This window comes from Poromitra crassiceps, assembly GCF_964638095.1.
Source record: "Poromitra crassiceps genome assembly, chromosome: 1".
Classification (NCBI taxonomy): Eukaryota; Metazoa; Chordata; class Actinopteri; order Beryciformes; family Melamphaidae; genus Poromitra; species Poromitra crassiceps.
In genome coordinates this window covers 129,882,707-129,903,362 of record NC_139623.1, presented here as the reverse complement: position 1 = coordinate 129,903,362, position 20,656 = coordinate 129,882,707, and the positions used below count along the sequence as shown (strand labels likewise).

The following is a 20,656-nucleotide window of genomic DNA, read 5'->3' as shown; positions in this document are numbered from 1 at the left end:
TACTGCCCCGATTGGGCTTGAACCCAGGATCTCCAACTTACCGGCCGGGTTCTACCACTGCGCTATCTGTTCGCTGAAGTAATTGATCATACGTTGGAGTATAGAGTAATATACCCTACCATTTCAAAACACTGAGCCCTTGTTCTTTTTATGGCCGTATCACATCCATGGAGTTGGGACAGTTTTAATAAAGACGAAAGCTAATTTAATTCAAACCTTAATCTCGAAGAATCATTCAGGGTTCCCTCAAAATTTACAAATGTCACCACCAGCCTATATATGACGTTGTTTACCCAGTGCTCCTGCACACACAGACTATACAAGACACAAATATAGCCTATACGTAGGATTATGGCAGAAACGTGTTTTTTTATTTAAAACCTGGGTGTCAAGTCTTTGTGGATCGGACATCACAGTGTGACCGTCTACTGTACAATCTGTGTAAGCAGAACCATGAAACACATTAACGCCGCCCAATATTCATTCCAACTTCCAACTCATTAATGTAGTTTATGCCTCGCAGTGTATTTGCTCTCTCTCAAAACAATATAAAAAGATATTCATGTGAGACAATTCCAGGATTCCCCCGCAATTCGTCTGTCAATAATCAATTGAAGCTAAGTTTCTTCTTCAGGAATAAATCCTGCTTCTCATTTGTTGCTAGGAAACCTTTGGTTGCTGCCACCTTCCTGCCTCTTTTGGATGATGGTGATGTCCTGTATACGCATGCCTCCGCTAGTTGTCTCCATCTCCTGGATGCAGCTTACCATGGCGCGCTGCGTTTTGTTACCAGCTGTAAACCCCTTCCTCACCACTGTGTTCTGTACTCACTAGTCAACTGGCCATCTCTTTCCATCCACCGAACCCTGGTACATTTTCATTTACAAATCCATCCTAGGCCTGCTGCCTCCTTCTTATTAGAGATGCTGCAATCGAGATTTTTCAATTCCGATCCGATTCCGATATTTTAGCCTCAAAACCGATCCGATTCCGATCAAATTTCGATACCCGATTCGTTACCGATTTCGATCCGATACCGATACAGCACATATTTAAGCCTCTCTATGCTGTCTGATAGCTAGCAGGCAACAAACATTTTTAGTGTTAGGTATGTATGTGTGTGCTTTGGTAATATAGTATGTAAACAATTTAGTTCATCTAATTAATTTGATGTAAAACTAAAACATAACAATCAAATACACACTTCTTTTGTTATGGGTGAACACTGGACACAAATAATTATTGTTTCCTCACACATACACCCCCACTCTGTCTCACACAGGACACACACACAGCCCTGTCCCTGTCTCTCTCTCACACACACACACACACACACACACAGTGACGTTTATGTTAGCTACTCCTCAAACCTGCGGGTGGAAATGGTTTATGCGATGCGATGTATGTTGAAGTAAGACAACGTTTTAATGTACCTTGAATTGGACAAATTACGACGGGTCGTGCTCACGCAGATCTAAGCCCTGGCCATCCTAGGCTCAACGCGAGACTCATCAGTCATTCGGTTGAGTCTCGCAAAGTTACACACAAAGTTTGTGCATACATTTCCACTGCCAGATTGGACGAGTCTTTCGTCATTATCTAATGTTACTTCTCTTCAGTGCAATACGTTTTGATAACGACCTGCTGTACAGCGCCGTTCGCTCAGTCAACTAACGTGTCATTAACGTTAGTTAGAGGAGAAAGATAGCTGGTGTTAGCTAGCTAATTAGCCATGTTAGCTGCCTCAGTGGGTAACGTTAGCCTATAGAGAGTATTTATCTGACGTTTATGTTAGCTACTCCTCAAACCTGCGGGTGGAAATGGTGTATGCGATGTATGTTGAAGCAAGACAACGTTTTGGCCCCAGCCATCCTAGGCTCAACGCGGCCTCTGTGTGCTGCTGCTGCTGCATGCTGGATAGAAATCCTGGAGCGGAGTCATGGAATGGAGTGCTTATATCGGAGCCATGGATCGGTAATTTTCGCTGGAATCCGATCCGATCCGATCCATGTTTTTTGGCTGATATCGCGCCGATATCCGATCACATGATCGGATCGCAGCATCTCTACTTCTTATCTAACGATATATCTCGCAAACAGTCCAGCTATAGCCTGCGTACACAGGACTTCATCACCTACTCCATCCCCTCGGTCCGTACTGAGAAAGGAAAAAAGGCGTTTTCCTACACAGCCCCTTCTGCCTGGAACACGGTACAGCTTGCACACAGAACAAATGAAACTTGTGGGTACAGCGTAGGTACAGCTTCGGTTGAGCGTTGCTTCGGCGTGCTGTGTGAACGTGGGCTTAGTCTGAAGCTATCCAGCTTGATCCCCCTAGCGAGTTTTAAACTTATATTGAAGAATTATGCTTTGCTCCTGCTCACAAAGCTGACCCTCTCCTCCTTTAGCACTTTATCTCCTTTAGCACTTTATACACTAATTATTTTAGTGAATGTCTCATTGTTTATTGAAACTGTAAATTTGTGTACCTGCTGCTATGTTTAGTGATTCTATTTATCTGTATCTGAGTCTGTTGTTGTCTTGTTGCCCTGTAACTGATTGCTGCTGTCTGAACAGGTCGCACTTGTGATTCTCAATGTGATTTTACCTATTTAAATAAAGGCTAAATAAAATAAAATAAATCAATAATCTGGGCCAGATCTGACTCGTCATGATATGACTTGAGCTGGCCCCGATTGGGCTCTCTCGATTCGTCCGGGTCCGTCCTTGCTTGCTGGGAAAATTGTGAGGTGAAAATGTTCTTTTTTAAATATGATTGATTTGATATGTGTTGGGTCCTCCACCTCGTGAAGGGTAAAGGGAGTGAGAGAGGGAATTGGATTGTTCTGATTTGTGTAACGCCCAGACTAGTGGGATCAGACCAATCCATGTGGCCTGCATAATTCTCGGTATGACCATACCCATTTAAAGCGTTTGCGCCCGGTGGGAGGGAGAACACGCCCGCCATTAGCGCTGCGCGCACCACTATTCAGGCGCAAAACGGACGCTGACAGAAAATTGTCGCTTTTGCGACGATAGGGCTCTGTATGTCTATGTCAAAATGTCACTTTGGGTGCATGGGTTTCTCTCCCTCAGTAAATAAGTGGCATTGTGAAATTAAACTCATCAGCTCACAGATGTAGAACTATATACAATATTTATTGACAATTTGTTTATCTCCATAGGTTTTTCATGTAATAAAGACAGACACTGACTGTTGTAGGGCTTATCTTTGAGAAGGTACAGCTCTGGTTTTCTGGGAATGTTCTTGTGAGTGGCACGTACAAGGGTATTTGGAGGAGGAGAGGGAAAGGAGGATAAGATGCTGCTTGGAGTGAAGTCCAGGACAGCAGGAGGCTAAGGCTTCTTCTGTGAGTGTGTGCAAACATATACACTGTCACCAAGTTGTGTCACTTAGGCTTTTAGGATGTCAGTCCCTCCTTTGTCATTCTCTCGAGAAAACCCTGCTGTCCAATGAAAACCTTATACCATATATATATATACATATATTATGGTTATTATAGTTATATACCATAACCACACACACACACACACACACACACACACACACATATATATATATATATATATATATACCGTATATATATATATATATAATCAGACATATTACTCTTAAAGTTATACAAGGGATTGTGAAAGGGTTTCATGAAATTTTCCAACACGTTCTCAATCTGAATTCGTCTCACAGAAACGGTTTGTCAAGCACTTTTGCCGACCTCTGTAACGCTCCACGCAGCCTGGAGCACTTTATGGAATGCAGTATTCCACACCTGTGAGTTCAGGGAAAGGTCAAGGGCTCATCATCCACAAGTTGGGAAGTACAGTAGTATCACCCAGGGGAGAGTAGTAACACCCACGGGGGGGCTAGGTTTACGCATTGGGTGGGTGGTCTTTAGGTTTAGGTTTTGGTTGAGCGTGGTTAGGGTTAAGTTAGGGTTAGGGTCTGTGTGACCCCCTTTGTCTCCAGGGGAGACCCTTCAAGCTGCAAGCCCAAGCCCCTAACCCAACACCAGGGTGGTACTACCGTCCCCTGGGCGGTACTACCGTATTTCCCAACTCGTCCTGGACGATGAGCCCAAGAGCATGCTTGACCTTTCCCTGAGCCCACAGCTGCAGAGTGTTTTTTAATGGTCCGTCCGTGCTGCGTTCCAGAAAATGCTATAGGCTCCACAGAAAATTACAGAGGTCGCCAAAGGCGCTTGACAAAGCGGGTCTCTAAGAAGTTCGGAGTGAGAATGAGCTGAATTTTGTCAACCTGTAGACGACAATGTACTGTAATCATTCTATTCAAGTATAAATGTGAAAATCACCAAAACTGGATTTACAAGGTGACAACAGTGTTTTGATTTTTTTTACAGGAGTATAGAAGTATAAAAATATATGAAAGGAAAAAAAAGTGCTGTGATGTACAAACACATATTCAAAGTGGAGAGCCTTTTTTTTATGAAGAAGACCTTTCTTGCTATAAATCCAGGTTACACTCTCACACTCAAACACACCATAATCATACCATATAATAATATTCAGAAAATTTAGAAATAAAAGTACTGTTCATACAGTAACACTACAGGGTAATATGAGACTTGTCAGTGGCAGACCTGGATCTAATAGTACTTTGATGTCTTTTAAAATATTCTGGATGTTTGAGTTTTGCTTTAGTTCTCTGGAGCATATTGGCTTGTATTCATGAGTCAAAGCCAAACAATTGCACCAAAAATATGGAAACAATCTAATGTAATACTATTTGATCCAAGACTGAGTAAGGTACAGTAGGCTACTTTTGCTAAAGTACAGCTTTGTTAGTGTGAATCATGTGGACCTGAGATGATTGAATTTAGCGCTATCTGATAGAGACGCTTTATCAGTCTCTTTTTCACTTGACCCTTAGTGTGTGGTGTGCCTGTACATGTGTGTGTTTGTATGTCTGTGTTTTTCAAAAAGTAGCTTATATTGTAATATATTAGCTGTTCATTGGTACAAGAAATGTTAATACATTTGCTGACACACTACAGCTCACACGTGCTGCAAAAATAATATCAACTACATTCTTGATAACATTTTACATTTTGGCAAAACCAACGAAATGTGCTTTAAATAAGTAGAGCAAAATAAAAAGGAATATAATAATTTCACGAAGTGATTAAGTGACACTGTAAAATAGACTATTTACATTATTTGTTTCACGTCAGCCTTTGCATTATCCTTACATTACAGTATAAATGATGTTGAAAATGTTTTTTTTCATTAGAAATCTCAGTTATTTACAGGAATAATATGTTCCAATTGATTATTAATAATATCTGATATATACACATTTTTGGGACTGTGAGTCCAACATCATCCCGGTCTGTAGAAAAATGTACAATGCCAATAAAGATTTTTCTAATATAAGGTAGAATGTAGTTAGGCAGACTTGAGTTTGTGTTTTCTATTAACCTATTAGTATAAAGAAATGTGTTAAGTGAGATAACAAAGTAACAATTTAATGAAATATAGTAGATGAGAATTCAGTTTGAATTACTGTAAGTAAAAATAATCACCTACACTATCAATTTATCAGCTCATTAGGCATATTATCCAGTTAGTGAACACTTCAAACATTGTGTAGTACTGATGTTTTCAGGTTAGTAACATGGAATGCAAGTGAGGTAAAAGTCCATGGTCAAAGTGGATTGGACTTTGTTCTAAGTTACTGTAAAACCGATGTCTGTATGCAACATTAATGTAAACATATGTGACAGTTCCTGGCAGTGCATTAGAAATACATTTAAAATCATATTCTCTGTTGATTAGTTTAGATTATTTTCAGCACATCTGTGACTGTTTCTATACTGCTATTTAAAAAAAAAAGTAAACTTTTATTAAAGTTATCATTGACAATAATACAACCAAAGAGACATACTTTCTGAGATGGACACAAAAAGCAAGCTTCATTTTATAAATTATTGTGTCCAATATATCTCAAACATACTGTATTACAGTTCTATAAGCATCTAAATTGTGGTGATATAGCCTACTTTGTTTTCAGTTGAGGAGGGAGAAAACAAACGTTGACCTGATCAAAAACACTAATAAAGAGACCGTTTATTTGATGAAAAAGTGAGAACATAGAGTGTTTGAAAACTGTGAATTTGAAGGAATTGGAGCATGCAGTGTGAAATATATAGCTGCTAGCTTTTAAGTAGACAGCAATTAAAATATTCCTGCTTGAGTGTTACTCACTGTTCCACAATCAAACAGCTGAATGTTACACCGATAAGTCCCGTTCCCTGCTGTTTCAGGGGGGCTTTTATGAAGCGTGTGAGACAAATGCTACACATTTGTCATTTCAACGAGATTTTCTGAGGTTTTATTAAATGTTATGACATTTAAACACATGGGCCCCTATCGTTGCATCGGCCTAGTTTCTACGCCGAGCGCCTGGCGCAGTGGGCGTGGACCAGCGCACTTGATATCTTGGTCTTGGCGCTAGACGCAGCCTAAACCATTACAACCACGCCTTTTAAGCGTAAAATTATGCACCGTCATGCTCATTGGATAAGTGCAATGAACAAATCGCACGCTTGCCTTTTAAGCTCCAATTCCAGTGGTCCAGCAAAACCAGACAGAAGCCAATGCGCTCTGCCCCCCCCCTCCCTTCATCCAGTCTGTCTGTCTCCATATAGGCTATTATTCCATATTATTATGCTTCTCAAACCAATCTAACTGCAGTTTAAATACTGCAAGCATGTAAATATGCTACACTATAGCAATATCAAAGTGAAAAGAATGTTCTAAAGGCATCAGCTAGAAAAATATAGCCTATCCCTACAGTATATGATGAGATTAATTTTATATTGGTGAAAGTTTGTCCAGAAAGATATCGTTTTCTCTCCCCTGCTGCAGGTAGAATGATGCACATAATAAATATACCCTACATTATGTAAAGTCATTGCATGAATGTGTTTTTATTGTAAAACTAAATGTGAAGTAGAGCCAAGTTATTGGAGCGGACATCACAGTATAGCAGATGACAGTAGGAAGCGCGTTCCGCTGTCACTTATCTAAATCACGTTAAATCGACAAGGGATATATATAGGCCCAGGAGGACATATATGTTTCACTTAGGGTGGTGTTTTAATTTTGATGTTTTATTTGGTCCAATATTGAAATGTTCTACAATTGCAGGCTGTGTTACCATTACACATTATTTTAGATCGACCTTTTATATCTATTTCGCCTAATTTGGTTGCTATTTAGTAGCGAAATGGAGTACCCAATTGCATGCTGGGACATTCACAGGCAGTGAACTTACAACTGCTATTTCCTATAGGACGTGTGTTGTGTCTGTCTGAGCGAGGGAGTCAGAGAGAGACAGTCGTATTGTGCCTGTCAGACTGAGGAGAGAGGGAGAGAGTGACACAGAGAAGGGTGACAGAGGAGAGAGCCAGAGGGGAGCGCTCCGCGCAACTGGCGCACTGAATAGGCCTGCTTTTCAAAAGCGCAAAGCGCTAAATTTACGCCAGGTGGGAAGATATCAGTACGCCGAGATTTAAGGCCGACATGCCCACTTTGGCCCATTCTGGGACTGCGCCACGCCCATTCGGCCTAAAGCGCATTTGGCAGCGTAAAGCCATATTGATATCGTCCCAAAACAGGCGCAAGGCACGTTTTTTTTCCGTTTGAGGCCCGTTTTAGCGCCGAAGGCCTGTGGGAGAATAGGGCCCATGGTGTCCAAACCAGCATGTATCTCCTGTATTTATTCAAGTGTGTGATTGCGTTACTTGCACTACTGTTTCCAGATTAGCCTATTAGCAGAGAGGTAACGGTTTCAAACATGTGAACTTCACTACCCAGAAATCTTCCAACACTCATGTTCGCCAGTGATCCTGTAGCTTTTTACCAAAGGATACCAAAGGGATTAAAGACTAAAAAATGCTATTGTTGGAGGGTTCACTTTTCTCTGGACGAAGCACTCACTCATAGGTGTTTAGAAGACAGTTTGATTTTGGTTTTTCAATTCATCATTTTCTGTGGGCAGAAAAGTGAACATACACAACAGAATTCATTAATTTGGGCAAACAGGACAAATCTACATGATAGGGGATGCATTCTTCACTGTTGCAGCCCCAGTTGATAAGAGTATATTTTTACATAAAAGTCTAGTGTAGCTTTGATAAATCTCATGTGATTGAGAACACAGGGCCTCAGAAGCATCATTAGAACAACTGTATAGCCACTATGGCTTTGAAGAACTTGTGTGCAAAAAGTTGTATAAAATCGACCTACTGTGTAGTCAAAGACGGAGCATCACTAGTAAATCATCTGCAATCATCTCTGAGAAATTGATTTTGAATTTACTGGCATTTCCTTTAGGGTCAACAACCCATTTTTTTAATCTTGAAACAATGTATGACCAAGAGGTTGTTATAACATGATAATTGATATGATGATATTCTGGCAGGATAAATATATTTGTGGAATGTATTGGCACCCAAAAGAATAAAGAAGTCTTGTTAGTTTGCTGATATTTGAAATAATTTTGTGCTTTTTATGTATTCGTATGAAGATAGGAAACTCAGCTTTGTTATCAGTTTTAAATAAATCAAACAAGAATTGTTACAACTAATTAGTTGCCTTTCAATCAGCTAACTATTTTAATCAATGTTGTAACTAAGAATACACATCCAAAATTATGAGAATTGAGAGCTGAAAAGGGAATTGTATGGGGTATATGATTAATATTTAAAACAAAATGTTATAGATGGTGAATTTACATACAGTAGCTGAAAGAATTAAGAAACTTTTCTTTATAGATACAATCCCTCGCAAAGACACCCATATGTGCCTTTTGGGCAAAATGCAATAGCAATATCTATATAAATAACTAATTAATACAATTTGACTGGACATAACAAAACAACTCCCCCGCCCCCTTTTTTTCAATTAGCTGAAGACTTCTCTACACTTTGGCATTTTATACGCCATGCCATCAACGAGCTTCTTGTATGCAAACTGCATCGAAACCTGGAATGTTTGGAATGATCTGGTGATTAGTATCACCAGATGTCGCCTCAACAACTATTAAAATGTTTTATGGATCTGAGCTAATTCTTAGAAACAAATTATAGTGTTCCCATTATATTAACGTAGAAAAAGGTTGATCTGAAATATCTTTCAGAATAATTTCACATTACATGATATTGTAAAATGCAAAATGCAGACCTTCATAATGTAAAGATGAAATAAATACTAGTAGCAATACTGTAGATTGTTTCTTTGAAGTAATGATTATAGAAAACCCTCTTGACCTGGGTTGAATTATTAGTTAATTCCAAACCAATATATCAATATAACGTAGTTCTACTGTAACTAATCATTTGACAACAACTTATTATACTGTAAATTTAACAAAATAAAAACATAAAAAATATATGAAAACAAACATTTAAAAATGGCAAAATACACAATTCACTAAATCTGTAAAATGCTAAACAATTACTCAGGAACAGGCACCATTATGTTTTTAATCTCTCTACTATAAGGTTTTCATGTGTTAGCGAGCAATTGTGGTGTTCCAAGGTAAGATAGATTCAGTCCTGGCACTGATGTTGAGTATAGTAATTCAGTCTTATTTTGCAAGATCACATAAAAATGAAACAAACCAGATACAAAACGTAAATGTTGTTTGTTCTTGCCCTCATTTAAGTCCTTTTTTTAATTGACGTAATAAAGCCAATAAACAATGTTGAAGAAGGAAAAGACAGTTGGGAAGATCATCCTTGACCATTTGTCAATAGAGTTTACATCAGTCAAGTCTGGGATGTTGATCTTGAGCTGCGAAGCGCGCCTCCGTATCCGGCTCCTCTTTTGAGTCACGTGGTGCTCCAGCGCGTTGCGACCAAAGTTGTGCCTGGCAAGCCCCACCTTGCGGTACTGCAGGGCGGAGGTGTCGTATGTCAGCATGGTGTTTCGTGGGTCATTGAGACCCAGAGCCAGCTCCGACATGCCCATCTCGTTCTTAATGTCCAGGGTGCCCAGGAGGATGTTCTCATGGGAGCCCATCTGCCAAAGGAGAGCAATGAAGTTTGGCTGGAGCAGAAAAATCATTGCTCTAAGAAAACACCAAAATCATGTTTACTAATGGTGAAGACCCTAAAACTTATGACTATCTATGTCACAAAAAAAAAAAGGAAATGTTGATCCGGTAAAGAGGCACTTCACCGAAAAACAATGCTGATTTATTTTGCACACATATCCGAAGACTGTAAACAGGTTTGCAGGCATTCATTTAGTTTGACAGTTATGGCCGGGCTTCCCAAAAGCTTCTTAGCACTAAGAAGCTTCTTAGACCCTTCTTAAGGCTCCCGTAAGAAGCAAACGCATTTCCCAATTGCTTCTTAGCCTAAGATGATCTTTCGTTAAGAAGGTTTTGCAAGAAGGGTCCGGGGTGTTCTTAACACCTTCTTAACGACAAAACGCTCGCAGATCCAGCCGCGTCAGGCAAAAGGAGATATTAATACAGATATTAATACTGTTCCTCTTATTGTGTTTTACCCTTTTTCCTTTCTTTCATGCACCCTTTAGTGTTTAAAATTGGGGAACACTTGAAAATCTCTCCTCTATGTAATATGGTTACTTGTGTTTTAAATGTTTTACCGTAGGCTATATTCCTCGAATCAGAATGGATTCCTTTTATAATAAGAATGTTGTGGATTTATATAGCACCTTTCACAGAACCCAAGGTCGCTTAAATTTTAATTTTAATTGAGATGCTGGTCTGTAGTGTTTCTCGCAATTTTTCTCGCTCCTACTTTACCCTTTGTTGTATGGTGTATATAAAGCAATTTAAACTGCAGTCCATTTCTGAAATAAATAACGTTTAATAAAGTTTAACATGACCACGGCCCCTATCTTCCCACTGGGCTTAGGCGCTAAACTGGTGTTTTGCGCCTGACTCGGGAAGATAGCATAATGTTTTTAGGCCCCGAAATGCGCTTTACGCCGAAGAGGCGTGGCTCAGTGCCAGAATAGGCCAGAATGGGCATTTCGGCCTTAAATACTGGCCTAACGGTATCTTCCCCCCTGGCGTTAATTTAGCAATTAGCGCTTTTCAAAACCAGGCCTTATTCACTGCGCCGGCTCCCCTACCAAAGTCACACACAGACACACATGTGAAATCTCCCAGCATGCATAGAGGCTAATACATTTTGACAAGAAATAGCTACCAAATCAGCCTAATTAGGCTAAGTGGTAGATAGAAATAATAGTTATGTTAACACAACATGCAATTCTAGAACATTTCAATATTGGACAAAATAAAACATAAAAATCAAAACACAACCCTATGTGAAACATAGTCTCGGCTCCCAGACGTTTGGTGAGCTGCGCCACCAAACGTCTGGGAATTTCACTGTCAGAAACTGTCTGTTCGAGCCCGGCGAGAACGGCCGGCAGCAGACACGCCTACATTTGTTATTAGAATTTTATTTGGTAGCGGCAATGCCATTTATCATAGTCCTAACACAGAGCATGAAGCTGATATGCTCCAAACAAAATTTATAGCTGTTGTTTATTTTACAATAATGTTTCCTACCCGGAAGTGGTCCGCTTGCTACTGTGAGTCATCAGCAGGCTCTGTAACGTTAGCCTCGGGAGTCTGGCTTATCGCTGGGGAAAAGACCTCTAGCCGCCGGGGCCGGATGAAACACGTCCTATTAACAGGTTATGTTTGTTTCTAAGTGATTAATATGTTTCTCCGCAAACGCGACAGCACCGGTTCTGCATGAGCGTCACTGCTCCCAGAAAGCAGGCCCGCCCACAACACTCATGATTGGTTCTCCGATGCAAGGCTTCCAACAGCGCCACCTAACGTTATGCAAAGATTTAAATAGTAATATTCTCAGTCTTACAGGAGTGAAACGGATTAAGACTGAGGGCTGAGTCTATGTGAAACATACATGTAATCCAGGTGGCATATATATCCCTCGCAAATACAACGTGATATAGATGAGTAACACGGTTGTACTGTGATGTCCGCTCCAACAAGACTTACTTGACACATACTTTTTCCAATAAAAACACATTTATGCCATGACTTTACATAATGTAGGCTATATTTACGTTGCATCATTTAGCCTGTGCTGTGATGTGCAGGAGCAGCAGGTAGCCTACAAGTTATAAAACTAAGTCTGTCCTGAATGAGCCGAGTGGGGGTGCTTGCTGCTTGTTCAGTATTGTGAAAGTTATGTGTTTACAACATAAAGGTAATGGAATTGGATGCTATCAGGAATGTCACCGATAGTTAACGTTCTATATTGTAGGCTACAGGGAGACCGCATCAGCCCTGCTGAACAGATCTGTATTTGCCTGGCTGTAGGTTGAATTGTTTTATTCAGGCTATGATCTGTGATGTGCTGAGATATCCAAATTGGCATGAAGAGATGACAGCATGCAGCCAAAACCCGGATATGGATAGAGTGCATCGGAGCTTCGAAAGGAAGAATGTCATTGAGTAGCTGCAGTTCACCAATGAGCACAGTTGTGAATAATTCTACGCTTAAAAGGCGTGGTTATAATGGTTAAGGCCGCGTGTAGTGCCGACACGAAAATATCGACTGCGCCGATCCACGCCCACTAATATGGGCTGCGCCTGGCGCTAAGCGCTAATTTAAGGCCAGTGGGATGATAGAACCCCATGATTAGGTTATTCTACAATTATCCCACATCTGCATGCAAAACCAGTATGAGATACAGACTAGTTCATCCCCATCAAATGCACACACACAAACAATACCGCGGGGCACATCAACAAATATAGCCACTCTCCAACTCAGGGATACTTTTCATCCAGGTCATAAGTCATTATTTGCGTCAGTTAGTTGACGTTTTCAGATATTCTTCTGTGTGTGTAATGCTACTTTTGTGGGGGAACCTGGGGCTCTATCTTCCCCCTGGCCTTAAATTAGCGTTTAAGGCCTGGCGCAGCGCTATTAGTGGGCATGGTCAGGCGCATTCCCCAATTTGTCCTCGGCGCTAAAGCCGGCGCTAACCATTTAACCACGCCTTTTAAGCGTAGAATTATTCACAACTGTGGCCATTGGCGATCTGCAGTAAACGAATCACACTCTTCCCTTTCAAGCTCCGATTCCAGAGCGATCCAGTCCCATCAGAAAAGCCCGACCAAAGCGCTCTGAGCTCCCCCCCTCCCTCTTTCATCCCCATCTGTCTCCATTACATACATTACATACATACATATGCTCCTCAAACAAATCTCACCGCAGTTTAAATACAGCAAGCATGTAAATACGCTATATATATATCTTACTATAGCAAGAGCAAACAGAATAATGTTCTAAACGCATCGGCTACAAAAATATAGCCTATCCCTGGATGTCATGATGAGATTAGATTGGTGAAAGTTTGGACAGCATGATATCGCATCGTTTTCTCTTGCTGCCTTTTCTTCCCCCTCTGCACGGCTAGACAGGTAGGATGATGCAACAGCCCCTGAATGACAGGGGCTCAAAACTACGGTATAACAACTTTTTTTCATCGGTCATTGTGCCTGCCTAGTGCCTACATAGGCTATAAATTAATGGACTTTCCCCCAAAATAGTGATAGTTCTGTCATTCTGTGGTGTAGCCTACATTTCAGATCTGATGCTTGCAGTGCGCTATAGGGGCAGAAATTGACGAGGGAGAGAGGGAGTGAGAGAGAGAGTGAGACAGCGGCAGAAAGAGTGATAGAATTACACCATGGGTGCGTCCCCGGGGCTGGCACACTGAATAAGGCCTGGTTTTGAAAAGCGCTAACCGCAAAATTAACGGCAGTTGGGAAGATAGCTTTAGGCTGGTATTTAAGGCCGAAGCGCCCATTCTGGCCAATTCTGGCACTGCGCCACGCCTCTTCAGCGTAAAGCGCATTTTGAGGCGTAAAAACATGATGCTATCTTCCCGAGTCACGGGTAGGCAGGCGCAAAGCGAGTTTTTTTGCGTTTAACGCCAGTTTACCGCCTAAGGCGAGGGGGAATATAGAGCCCCTGGTGTTTAATATTTGTAATGGGCAATGCAAGCAAGGCTATTTAATTTGTTTAGCACATTACATACACATTGCAAATGAATGGTACATAACGTTATCCTACTTGGAATAGGTAGGCAGAACAGCAGGGGAATGGGATTCAGCCCGCACGCAGTTAGTATTATAATCGCATTCGGGCACCTCGTTTCCCCGCTTGTTCATTTTTAGCGTTATTTATTGATGGGGGTGAGTAGGACGCCACTTGTTACATCAAAACCTAATTTGGGAGCATGTAATTATGTGGAACAATCGATTAGCCTGGCATCATTGATTTGTTTTCTGCACCGAGATGGTGGACAGCTCCAGTTAACACATTGAGTGCCAAGGACGTCTCTGGACGTCCTAAAAAAAAGTAACGAGGAGTGCCAAGGACGTCTGTGGACGTCCTAAAATCATAATTCATATTATTCCATAATTCTGCTGTTTAAGGTCGTACCCAGCCAGTGAGCATGAATCCCTTCAAGGGATCACACGGCGCCACCTTAAAACTCTATACGGGAGCTGCGCCACCCACCTCAGATCCTTCACTTTGTGCAGGAGAAAACGGAGAACGCCGTGATCAGAGAGACACCGACGCATGCTGCAGCCAGCCAGAGCCACACAGATTGCTCTGTCCGCAGCCACAGTTGGCTGCGATCCGAGCCCACAACTGAGCTCCTCCGCCGCTGTCTATCCGCCTGCACACAGCCCCTCCACACGACCACCCGCCAGAAAGGCAGCCCGAAGCCGAACGGCTAAACCTTCTCCCTCAGTCCCGCCTGCCATTTCCTCGTTGCACTGAAATCCGCCCGGGGCAAAAACTGAGGCTGCGAAGACAGTGTGGGGAGGAGCCCGCAGCTCCGGGGTGGAGAGAGAGGGGGGGGGGGGGTGGTGCACGCAGGCTGCACACAGAACCACACCATGTCACTACATCAGAAAACACCAGCCAGAGTCAGTGAATGCGCTTGAAATTAGAGTATTCATAAAAGTGACTTTATTTCGAAAAGTAAAAAAAGACAGCAGAAAACCCTTGAAAGTGCGCTTTTTTCAGAGGCTGTCAATTCATAATGGAACTGTCTAGAAACAACATTTCTTCTTTGAAAGAAGTAGGAGTGTCCAATGTTTCATTAAAGTCCAACCCTGTTCATATAGCCCTAATAGAAAAAATTCTATAGCTGTTTTCAACTGAATGGAAGTGAATCTGGCACAGGCTCCAGACAATTTTACTGAAGCGCTGTGGCACTCAATGTGTTAAGATGCTTCTTAAGAGCCTTTTTTAGCGATGTGTTAAGAAGGCCATTAAGAACGCGTTTGGGAAACACTCTTTTCTTAAGGCTCCGTCTTACCTGACCTCTTCTTTGGAGCCTTCTTAACTCCTTAAGAAGGTTCTTATTTGGGAAACGCAGCCAATTGAGAGTTTATTTGAGTCAGGTTGATGCCAGTGACATCATCAGAAGGCACTGGAGCATTGGGTTGCATTAATAACAAGTCTTCCATCACTGGCATAAAATTGACTCAAATCAACTCTCAGTAACTGCCAAACTAAATGAATGCCTGCAAACCCGTTTACAGTCTTCAGATATGTGTGAGATCATGTGCAAAATAAATCAGCATTGTTTTTCGATGAAGTGTCCCTTTAAGTTTTGATGAGGAAGAAATAGCAATCGAAAGTCTATGAAGTTTATAATAGCAGTTTAAAGCCCCAATCAGTAACTTTTTCACCTTAATATAACAGCTTTTTAGTCATTGAATATGGTCCAGTGTATTCTAAGAGGGAGAATGTCACCTCTATTGGTCCCACACCGCCCTCCAAAGGCCTCTCCTGGCACTAAGCATTTTTGTGGCGGCATCCCGGAGGCAACCTGGAGGCAGCATGTGCGGCTTACTGCGCATGCGCTGTACAGCTGGGGCCGGTTGCACCAAGTGGTCTTAACTATGCCTGGTCGTAACTCCTACGTCGGTCTTAGTTAAGACCAGTCTTTAGAGTGGATTTACGCCTGTTGCACCAATAGGGCTTACATCTGGTCTTAACTCTGGTCGTAGCAATGCGCGTCCATGTGAATTGCCGGGGAATGCCCCCTGATTGGTCCAAAAATGTGCCTCGCGCCGTCACCCACTACTGTATGTGCGTCACTACACCCTCCCTCCTCCCACCCCCCTCCTCCTGTAGAAGCCCCGGGGGGAAATGGCAGCGGCGATTAGTGCAGGAGCGTAGGCAGAAATTCAATTATGGGTGGGCCTGGATAAAATTGGTGGGGCAATTGCATGACGAAATGAAGTTGTCATGCATTAGACTCTGGAGATGATGTGCCCTGCGTTTTTAAGCTACAAAACCATTAGCTAGCAAGGCAGCAGCAAGTTTGCCTCTAGAAAACAACCAATAAAAAAAAAAAAAAAAAATTGGGTGGGTCAGGGCAAGAAGTGGGTGGGCCTGTGCCTACCCAGGCCCACCCGTAGATACGCCCCTGGATTAGTGTCAGGCAGTCTGAATGAAATTGAATGTAACGTTCCCAATTCTAAAATTCAAAAAAATGACCCTCAACATTTGGGAAGGCTAAGCCACATAACTAGTTTGTTATAATCTAACTTCATGCTTCAAAGGCGACTTTACGATGATGAGGACGGTAAGGACTCAATTACAGCAGGTCTCCGCTGATAGACACGGAGATCTCTGTTACAGGCAGGCACCCCGACCCTACGCCTCCTCCTGACCAGGCATAAGAGTTACGCCTGGGCGTAGTGAAAAGAAGGCTTAAGCCCTCTTGGTGTAACCGGCATAGGTGTTAGGTCGTAAAGTTACGACCAACTTAGCTTAAGACCAGTCGTAAGACCACTTGGTGCAACCGGCCCCTGAAGCGCTGTGTTCAGGAAAACAAGGAAGTAACTCTGGATTTGCTACGAAAATGACGTTTCACATAACTATGGATTAATTATTTCATCACGTGGTGTCTACCCGATGTCACAACATGTACATAGAGCTTTGTGGCGCTGTGTTTTGTTGACTTTGAATGGCGATATCGATATCGATACTATTTCACCCAGAGGGCGCAGTTTCTCCAATAGCAAAACATGGAAAAGTTGCTGAATGGGGCTTTAACACAGTTAATTTGACATTGTGGTCATGTTGTTTTCACCTGTCAGATGGGTTTAAACCAGTACCTTATTCTTTTGATCGCCTAGTCCCATCGCCGCATCATCCACAAAGATCGGTTCCCACATCGAGTCATGACCATCAAGATCCCTTTGTTTCATTCTGGCATACAGAGTATCATCTCTCCCAACTACATTCCCCACCAGCCACTGTAAGCATACAAAATGGCCATAGTTAATGGAGCCATTCCAAGGTAATGGAATGGGGTTGGGTTTAGGGAGGCAGGTACAAGTTGACAACAATGTACATTTTAGGCCATAATTTAAACTTTGCTTTGACTATATAACTCTATGCTTGTGAACATGTAGGCTACTCTTGTACTTCGTGAGAAAGAACTTGCGCACATCCACTTCTTGGTGCTGAGCCTAACTGTGATACAGGAAATCAAACTAGAAAAAGGGCTCGCGACACAGTTTATTTTTTGCTCCCGTGGACAACATTTAATGATTGATACAAGACAAACAGTTTCCATCCAATCTGGATCTTCGTCAGTGTCATGTGAAGCACATACATTTCAGGAAGTGTTTTTATACGAACAGGGTAGATACCACCGCCTACTGGCTTGGAGGTAGACCCAGGCTCACTTTATCCCATTGATACCTGATGCAGCATTTGCGTGTATATCCTTCATTTGTGTGCGTATCCCTTTAAGACCGTAAAGGGATACACACACAAATGCTGCATCAGGTATCAATGGGTTAAAGAGGAAGTGCTATCTAAGAACAAACTTCTAAGTATAACAAAAAATGTGTACATATCAAGAATGTTGTATCAGAAGATTCAATTAGTCAATACTTGTTAGTATACTAAGGCAAGACACATCAAATATATTCGGTGTTTTTTCTTATTGTTGACAATGACAGTTTCAAAGTTTCAAAGACACTAGAGTATACAGGTACATCCGAATATTTTTCAAGGACATTTTTAAGAATATTTTACAAGACTCTATATCCCTGAGTCTAATTCTTTCTCCTGGAAAAGCAACAACAAAGAGATAGGAACAAGGAACAGAATGAGAATACATGAGTACATAATAATATTGAAATATGCAGCACAGAGGCCCCTCACAGGTAAGGTCTGATATCAAACTCTTCATTGAGTCCAATGGGTGCCATGGTGTTTAGGTGTGTCAAAAAATAATCGAGTATAAGATCCATCGCGATGAGGACGTGCACGATTCTGCATCGATTCACAAATGTCAAAAATCTTTTTTTTTTTCTTTCTTTTTTAAATAATCGAATAAAATATATGATAAATAAAATAAACATATGAAGAGATATGTTCTGTCAGGCAGCCTATAGAGGCTACTATTGGTCTGCCCTTTTTTCTCCAACCTAGACAGAACTTGCCTGCGTTCTACTCAAAAAAAGAACACAAAACAACCTATTCAGTGTAAAACACAATACTCGCCTCAGGGAAAACACTTTGAGAAAATAATAAAGAGGCATTGGCACCTTTTGAGTACAGATCCCACTTTGGGAGAAATATTTAAAACCAGCCCTCGGATAGTATATAAAAGACCACCAAACATCCAAGACCAATTGGTACACTCAGATCTACCTCCTAACAAACCCCATGTTTTTGGATGACCTTCCTGATGGAAATCGACACTGTGGAACATGTGCACAATGCCACTTTACAACTAAATGCACGTTCTTCCACCATCCATCTACAGGAAAGAAAATGAGCATAAAAGGAAAAATATCATGCACAACTACTAACGTCATCTATATGCTGAATGTCCATGTGGAAAAGCGTATGTGGGTAAAACAACACGCCCACTGAAAACACGCATAGCAGAGCATCGTAGCACAATAAGAAACTGCGATGAAAAAAGTCCAGTGGCAGTACATTTTAAAAATGCACACCACAACGTTGCTTCACTTAGATATTTAGGCATAGAACAAGTCAATATTCCAAGACGTGGGGGTAACATCAACAACCTCTTACTAAAGAGAGAGCAGTGGTGGATCCACTTTCTGAACACCATGGCACCCATTGGACTCAATGAAGAGTTTGATATCAGACCTTACATGTGAGGGGCCTCTGTGCTGCATATTTCAATATTATTATGTACTCATTTATTCTCATTCTGTTCCTTGTTCCTATCTCTTTGTTGTTGCTTTTCCAGGAGAAAGAATTAGACTCAGGGATATAGAGTCTAAGTAAAATATTCTTAAAAATGTCCTTGAAAAATATTCGTATGTACCTGTATACTCTAGTGTCTTTGAAACTTTGAAACTGTCATTGTCAAGAATAAGAAAAAACACCGAATACTGTATATTTGATGTGTCTTGCCTTAGTATACTAACAAGTATTGACTAATTGAATCTTCTGATACATTATATACATTCTTGATATGTACACCTTTTTTGTTATACTTAGAAGTTTGTTCTTAGATAGCACTTCCTCTTTAAAGTAAGCCTGGGTCTACCTCCAAGCCAGTAGGCGGTGGTATCTACCCATGTACCTGTACGTATAAAAACACTTCCTGAATTGTATGTGCTTCACATGACACTGACAAAGATCCAGATTGGATCGAAACTGTTTTTCTTGTATCATTAAATGTTGTTCACGGGAGCAAAAAAGGAACTGTGTCGCGAGCCCTTTTTCTAGTTTACTCTCGTACTTCCTCATTACATTATATTGCTCTTGCTGAACCACACTCACACAGGGCTCCATACATCTATCTACGTTTAATCCTGTGCATTCACTTGTGATGTCAAAGGAGCTTAATGCAACCATTTTGCAGATAACATTTTGAACAGTCTAGTGAGCATTTTGTATTCAATCGATGTCTCCGTGTCCATATGTAGCCATTTTATGGTGGCCATTTTGTATCTCTCAGAGTAAGCATTTGGTTCAATTCAGTTGGGAACACAAAATGGGAAAGAGAGCACAAGTCATTATATTAAGACAAAGAAGCACAGTGGCAGAGAGAGCAGCTTCTCCTCTCTTTCAGCTGGCAGCGTCTCAGGACAAGCTTATTAGGCTATGGCTCCACTTGGCACACAGGAGGCAGGAAACATCAGGCCAACCCCTCTATTTGAAGTGGTGACATTTTATCTTGTCTTTTTGGTGTTAATTATTCTGAGCCCCTTTGGACAGATTTATAAATAATTTAATTCATATTTCAGTGCAAAATAACAAAAACATTTAATTTCATGAATCCAGAACAATCGTTGCACATTTTCAAATGTACTGTATTGTATGAGCTCATGTGAATCCACTGCCTTTTTTTAAATATTTGTATAAAATAGTGCCTGTTTAAATTATTGTGCGAAAGTTTGGAGCAAACACACACACACACACACACACACACACACACACACACACACACAAGGAGGCATTGTGACATCACTGATGATGTCATCAGTGATGTCATAAGGAGGCACACACACACTGATGATGCCATCAGGAATCGAGCGTGCGCGATATACAGTACCT

The 20,656-nt window shown here is 41.4% G+C and overlaps 1 protein-coding gene across 2 annotated transcripts in view; it reads right to left on the bottom strand.

The window, feature by feature from the left end:
- Window positions 1-9,716: 9,716 nt before the first annotated feature.
- gabrb2b (gamma-aminobutyric acid type A receptor subunit beta2b) overlaps window positions 9,717-20,656 on the bottom strand; it is a gene marked incomplete at both ends in the record, with an annotated part of 306,515 nt that continues 295,575 nt past the window's right edge. Inside the window, 2 exons of one of the 2 annotated variants that reach the window (XM_083640938.1) lie at window positions 9,717-10,064; window positions 17,218-17,358. In XM_083640938.1, coding sequence (XP_083497064.1) covers window positions 9,717-10,064; window positions 17,218-17,358 — 489 coding nt within the window. The remainder of the gene's footprint in view (window positions 10,065-17,217; window positions 17,359-20,656) is intronic. The other variant, XM_083640939.1, reaches the window with a different exon arrangement.